Source organism: Onychostoma macrolepis, chromosome 16 (genome assembly GCF_012432095.1).
Source record: "Onychostoma macrolepis isolate SWU-2019 chromosome 16, ASM1243209v1, whole genome shotgun sequence".
Taxonomy (NCBI): Eukaryota; Metazoa; Chordata; class Actinopteri; order Cypriniformes; family Cyprinidae; genus Onychostoma; species Onychostoma macrolepis.
In genome coordinates, this window is record NC_081170.1 from 33,996,498 (window position 1) to 34,001,940 (window position 5,443).

A 5,443-nucleotide genomic window follows, 5' to 3' on the forward strand; every position below is an offset into this window, starting at 1 on the left:
AAAAGAGGAGGAAAAAAAAAAAGAAAAAAGAAATGACTTGAAAAATCAGTGATTTTGTAGGGGAGTAAATCAGCATAGAAATATAAACAAATTCCAAACATAGCCATGGCCAAAAATATCGGCACCCTTGGTAAATATGATCAAAGGCGGCTGTGAAAATTAATCTGCATTGTTAATCCTTTTGATCATTTATTTTTAAAAAATTCACAAAAATCTAACCTTTCATTGGATAATAAGAATTTAAAATGGGGGGGAAATATCATTATGAGCGCTGAGCTACAAACGTTCATTATCGCATACACTGCAGAATGACTCCTACAGATGAATCGCCTTCGATAATGAACGCGATATTGCGTAGCTTGTCAGTGAACTACGGCTCTGTGTATTTGTTACGTGACGTGTATGCTAATGAAGGCCCACGGCGGAGTCGACGGTGGGAGGAGCCATGGTGGAGAATGGGCCGAGGACACCAGGGGGCCGACTGACGGAGACTGCGCTGCTGGAGAAGGAGACCCAGGTGGAACGGGGCAGACGGAGAGCCGGGCGGAACTGAGGATCCGAGGGCTAAGGAGGAGCTGAAGGCTCAGGCGACTGAGGCGGAGGCGGGATCCGGAAGACTGCTGGTGGAGCCGGTGCGACTGAGGACGAGGTGGAGCCGGAGGGAAGGAGGAGCCTGACAGAGCCGGAGGGATGGAGTGACGAGGCAAAGCCAGAGGAGTGGAGTCCCGAGGCGGCGGATGGTCAACGACTGACCAAGGCGGAGCCGGAGGGACGAGGGAGCCCGTGGAGCCGGTGGGATGACGGGCAACGGTGGAGCCGAGGGAGCTAGGAGCCGATGGGTCGGAGGACCGAGGTGTAGTCGAGGACTGGGAGGCTGGGCGTGGAGACAGGGGATCCGCACCTCTGGGTGGAGCTGAAGATTGGAAGTCCCGAGGCGGCGGAGTGGAGCGCATGGCAGGCGCTGACTGAGGGTGAGCTGAGGGACTGACAGGCATCAGCGGTGTAGGAGGTAAGGAGCTGACTGGCTTGAGAGGAGGCGGGAGAGGGAGGCTGGGAGGGAACACAGGAGGTTCAGGGCTGGACAGAACCAGCGGAGACACAGGAGATTCAGGGCTGGACAGAACCAGCGGAGACACAGGAGATTCAGGGCTGGACAGAACCAGCGGAGACACAGGAGATTCAGGGCTGGACAGAACCAGCGGAGACACAGGAGATTCAGGGCTGGACAGAACCAGCGGAGACACAGGAGATTCAGGGACACAGGTTTGTACTTCTCCCCACCAGTCAATAATATCCGTCTGGAAAATTTCCTTCAGTTCCTCTTCATATTTCCCAGAGAACAGTTGCAGCTCACCCCCAGTCGTAGGAGTGTGGGCGGGGCTTTCCTCCAAGCCATCGAGTTCCACCAAAACTCCCTCGACGACAGACGATGTTGCCGGCTCACGCACTTGGTCAGTTAATGGTAGCGGCTCAGTCGCAGCGGGCTCAGGCTCTCCGTCTGAAGTGGGCTCAGGCAGTATCTCCGTAGATCGGGGTGACGGCTGGCTGGTCTCTGGTTCGGGAGTGGGGCTGGAGTCGTCCTCGGCAGGGCAGACGGAGAAAAACAGTCCATTATTCTCCAGCACCCACTCCACAGAAGCGGTGAAATCCTCTTTGGGACCGTTCGCTGGTAGGCGTGCCTTACACTGCTCGCTCAGGCTGGTGGTGTAGAAGACGCAGAGCGAGCGGTCCGGGAAGTGTGTAAGGCACGCCAGATCGAGATCCCTAGTATGGTCCTCCAGCGAACGGTCCAACTGCTTCAGGCACAGGAGTTGGACGGCAGGTAGATTCATTCCGGGGGAAAACACAACACAAAAAAAAAAAAACAGAAAGAAAAACGCCGCTTTAAATAATTAACTGTTTCGGTCTGCGATTCTGTTACGTGACGTGTATGCTAATGAAGGCGTACGACGAGGAGTAGAACAAATAAAGTCTTTTAATAATAATTCACAGAAGGTATCCAGGAGCATGGAGTAGCACAACACATATGGCAAACAAAATCGCAGACAAACGGTGGAGGCTAATCATGGACCCGGCTTTACTGACGAGATGCGCATGAATATCGTGTTCACACGAATAATGCGATTATTCCAATAATCAGAGGAAGGACTTAATCGCATTATGATGTTTACACATCAAGAGCAAAGCTCTTCGCTCCCGTTTACATGCAATTTGCATTATTCTTATTATTCATACACTTTTGTATGGTTGTATTCCATGCTTTTTTCGGCGCCATAGAAATGTGACGGCAATTAGTTTGCCTACGCTGCCGATGCGTTCTACTCACCGTTTCTGGATGAGGGTCAGGAACAGAGACTGGTGACAGCGAGTTGTATTTTCCCCAGAAATGCGATGCTTTCATCCCCGCCATCGTTTCTAATCCACGTATTACTGCAGGTGCGTGTCACGGCATTCATGCCTCGAGCACATGCGCACACGTGGTCAGAGCGGCAATACTGCGATTAAGGTGTTTACATGCCTGTATATTTCGATTAACATCGGCGTACACTAGGGCTGTCAAAATGGCAGAAAAACTAAATTCAAATTTGTACTTAAATATTATCAATATTCAAATTATATTCAAATTTAAAAGGTATAATTTCAGTTAGGGAGAAAAAATGAGCATTTTAAGAATGTTAAACATTTAGGCTAATTAATCTAAACAGTATAATGCATTGAAAGCATGACTTTGAATATTAATTAAGAGTTTTGGCATAAATGTGTGAATTACATACAGTGAAATGACTGTCAATAATAAATGACAGAATAATGGCAAAAATTGAATACAAATGAATAGATATGTTCATTCTGATCTTATTCATCATGTCTCGCACACACTGCAGCACTGTGGGTAAAATCATCACGCATGTTTACGAGTCTCAGATCAGGTTTACGTTAGATTAAATCTACAAGTTCAGTTGAGTTTGGAAAATTCTGTGCACAGTAATCATCAGAATATCTCTTCACCGGTCTCTGAAAATGACCGGATTTTGAATTCATTCTGCAGATGCTCATTTTAACAGGCATTTATTCATCTGTGATAAAGGTCTATTGGGTGATATATCTTCAAATCATGTAACAGGTTTGTGTTCCCTGACTTTGATGGCACAATGCAGATGTAAATGTATGTTATCAGACTCACCTGTGCGATCTCTACCTCTCCCACTTTGAAGACGTCCTCCGCCTGCACCGCAGACGTCAGCTGGGACACGGTGCAGGGAACGATCTGCTGCGCTCGAGATCTCTGCACAACACACACAACAGACTTTATTGTCACCCTGCTTCAATGACTATATCATTTCGTCTGAAAATGAAACCTGACTTGAAAGCTAAAGTAGTAGAATGTCATGTATGTGTCAGCAAAAGCCAGTCAAGAAAACATCTGGGACATATTTAATTTTAAAATAGCAAATATACACTGCAAAAAGAAAGAAAAATATTTCTTTATGTTTTTATTACTTTATTTATTATTTTTATATTAATTAACCATACCCCTGGTGGTACTGGGATAGTAACACTCTCATTGTAATTAGTATTTCTTTCAGGTAGTTGCAACATTTCTGATTTTCAGTTTTCATCTAATATATGTATTTTAATTTGTGCTGTCAAATGATTAATCGCATCCAAAATAACAGTTTTTGTTTACAAAACGTGTGTGTGTACTGTGTATATTTATTATGTATATATAAAGACACACACATACAGCATATATTTTGAAAATATTTACATATATTTGCATGTATATATATTTATATTAATATAAATCATATCATATATAAATATTTTAATAAATAAAGGTAACATTTTTCTTAAATATATACACATGCATGTGTGTGTATTTATATATACACATAATAAATATACACACACATATTACGTAAATAACAATTTTTTATTTTGGATGCGACTAATTGTTTGACAGCACTAATTTTAACATATGTATTTTATTTCAGCTTTACCACAAATTACTGCAAACTATCTTAATAGTTTTTAGGCTTAGTTAACAAAAAACAACACTGTTCCCAAGCGAGAGATGGTGTCATCAGTGTTTTTGGTCTGTTTTCTGAAGAGACAGACTAATATACTAAAAAACCATAACTTTGAAAGCCATAAACTTTAAATATTAAAAATAAACAAATAAAAGGTGCATAATATTAACTAGAATTGGGAATTTAAATGTGCATAAATGTACTGTACTGTCTGTATAGTATTAATAATTAGTTCTACTTACAATTAAGCTTCTTTAGGCAACATATGTATTCTTACTCTGCTTTTTGGGGTTTTGAGATATACATAAAACATATACACATCTCCCTGACAGGATTCATACAGAGTTGAGGCAGACTGACCCCTTTCTTGTCTCCTCCCTGAGAGGCGGCTGGAGATCCAAACCCTCCTGGAGACTGCGTATATCCAGCCATACTGGCCTCGCCGTATTTACCTGCCAACATAGACATAGTTTCTATTTCCCTCGAGACCACTCCATGTGGAAAACAACATCAACATACTCACTGTGAAGCATGACCGTAGTGCGAGTAACAGACATCCTGACAACACAAGACTAACCGAGCTCTCGCGATTCTCATTAGCAAGTTAGCAAAACTCAGTAAACCAGCGGCCAAAGCGTGCTACACACAACTCATTACTAAACCACATACCTTGGTTCCACATTTCACTCGATAATGTTTTTCTCCTGAACACAAACTGCATAGACAAAACACTGGAAAATCTCCCGCCACCGCTGATCGCGCACTGCCTGACGTCACAACTCAAATCCGCGCGCTGAAAGTACGCATGCGCAGACCAGCACTGCAGCGAAAGTCCCCCAGAGGCTTACAGACTGGCTTTTTCTTCAACAAAAGACATATTCTGACCCCATTCGATATTTTTAAACTAATAAAGGAGCCTAAAAATTAAGTTGATTTAAGTTAATATCGTGAACTCTTTAACTAAATAATTGTATTATATTATATTATACATAACAAAACGTATTCACGCTCCTTCTCGTGTGTTTAGACAAATTGTTATTTATTTAGTTAGTTAATATCTGTATTTCTTTTTTTTTCTGTTTTGTTTTTTATACACACAGCATCACAACATCTATTCAAATCAACAAAAAACAAAACAACAGACATATAATCAATACTTTAAAGAGTCCAGTCAAAAGGAAGAGAGAGAGGGAGTGAAAAAAAGGGCTTGGCCCCATTAATTCGCGCTGTTGTACAAATATCTGTCTTTCTAATAAATAATGATCGGACAGTGTATTTTTATGTAAGTGTCAATTAAATGCCTAATTTCCTAATAATATACTTTGTATCTAGTATTATTTACACAAATAAAATATCGATGAAAACGGTTTATTGAAGACTTTTAATTTGAAATAATGTACTTCCTGACCGTGTCG

General features: G+C 42.2%; 1 protein-coding gene across 2 annotated transcripts in view; it reads right to left on the minus strand.

Moving 5' to 3' along the window:
* Positions 1–4,855, minus strand: part of rpa2 (replication protein A2) — a 23,887-nt gene extending 19,032 nt beyond the window's left edge. Inside the window, exons 1-3 of one of the 2 annotated variants that reach the window (XM_058745888.1) lie at positions 4,698–4,855; positions 4,389–4,480; positions 3,182–3,283 (exon numbers count right to left, since the gene is read on the minus strand). In XM_058745888.1, coding sequence (XP_058601871.1) covers positions 3,182–3,283; positions 4,389–4,480; positions 4,698–4,749 — 246 coding nt within the window. In that variant the 5' untranslated portion in view covers positions 4,750–4,855. The other variant, XM_058745889.1, reaches the window with a different exon arrangement.
* Positions 4,856–5,443: the final 588 nt, after the last annotated feature.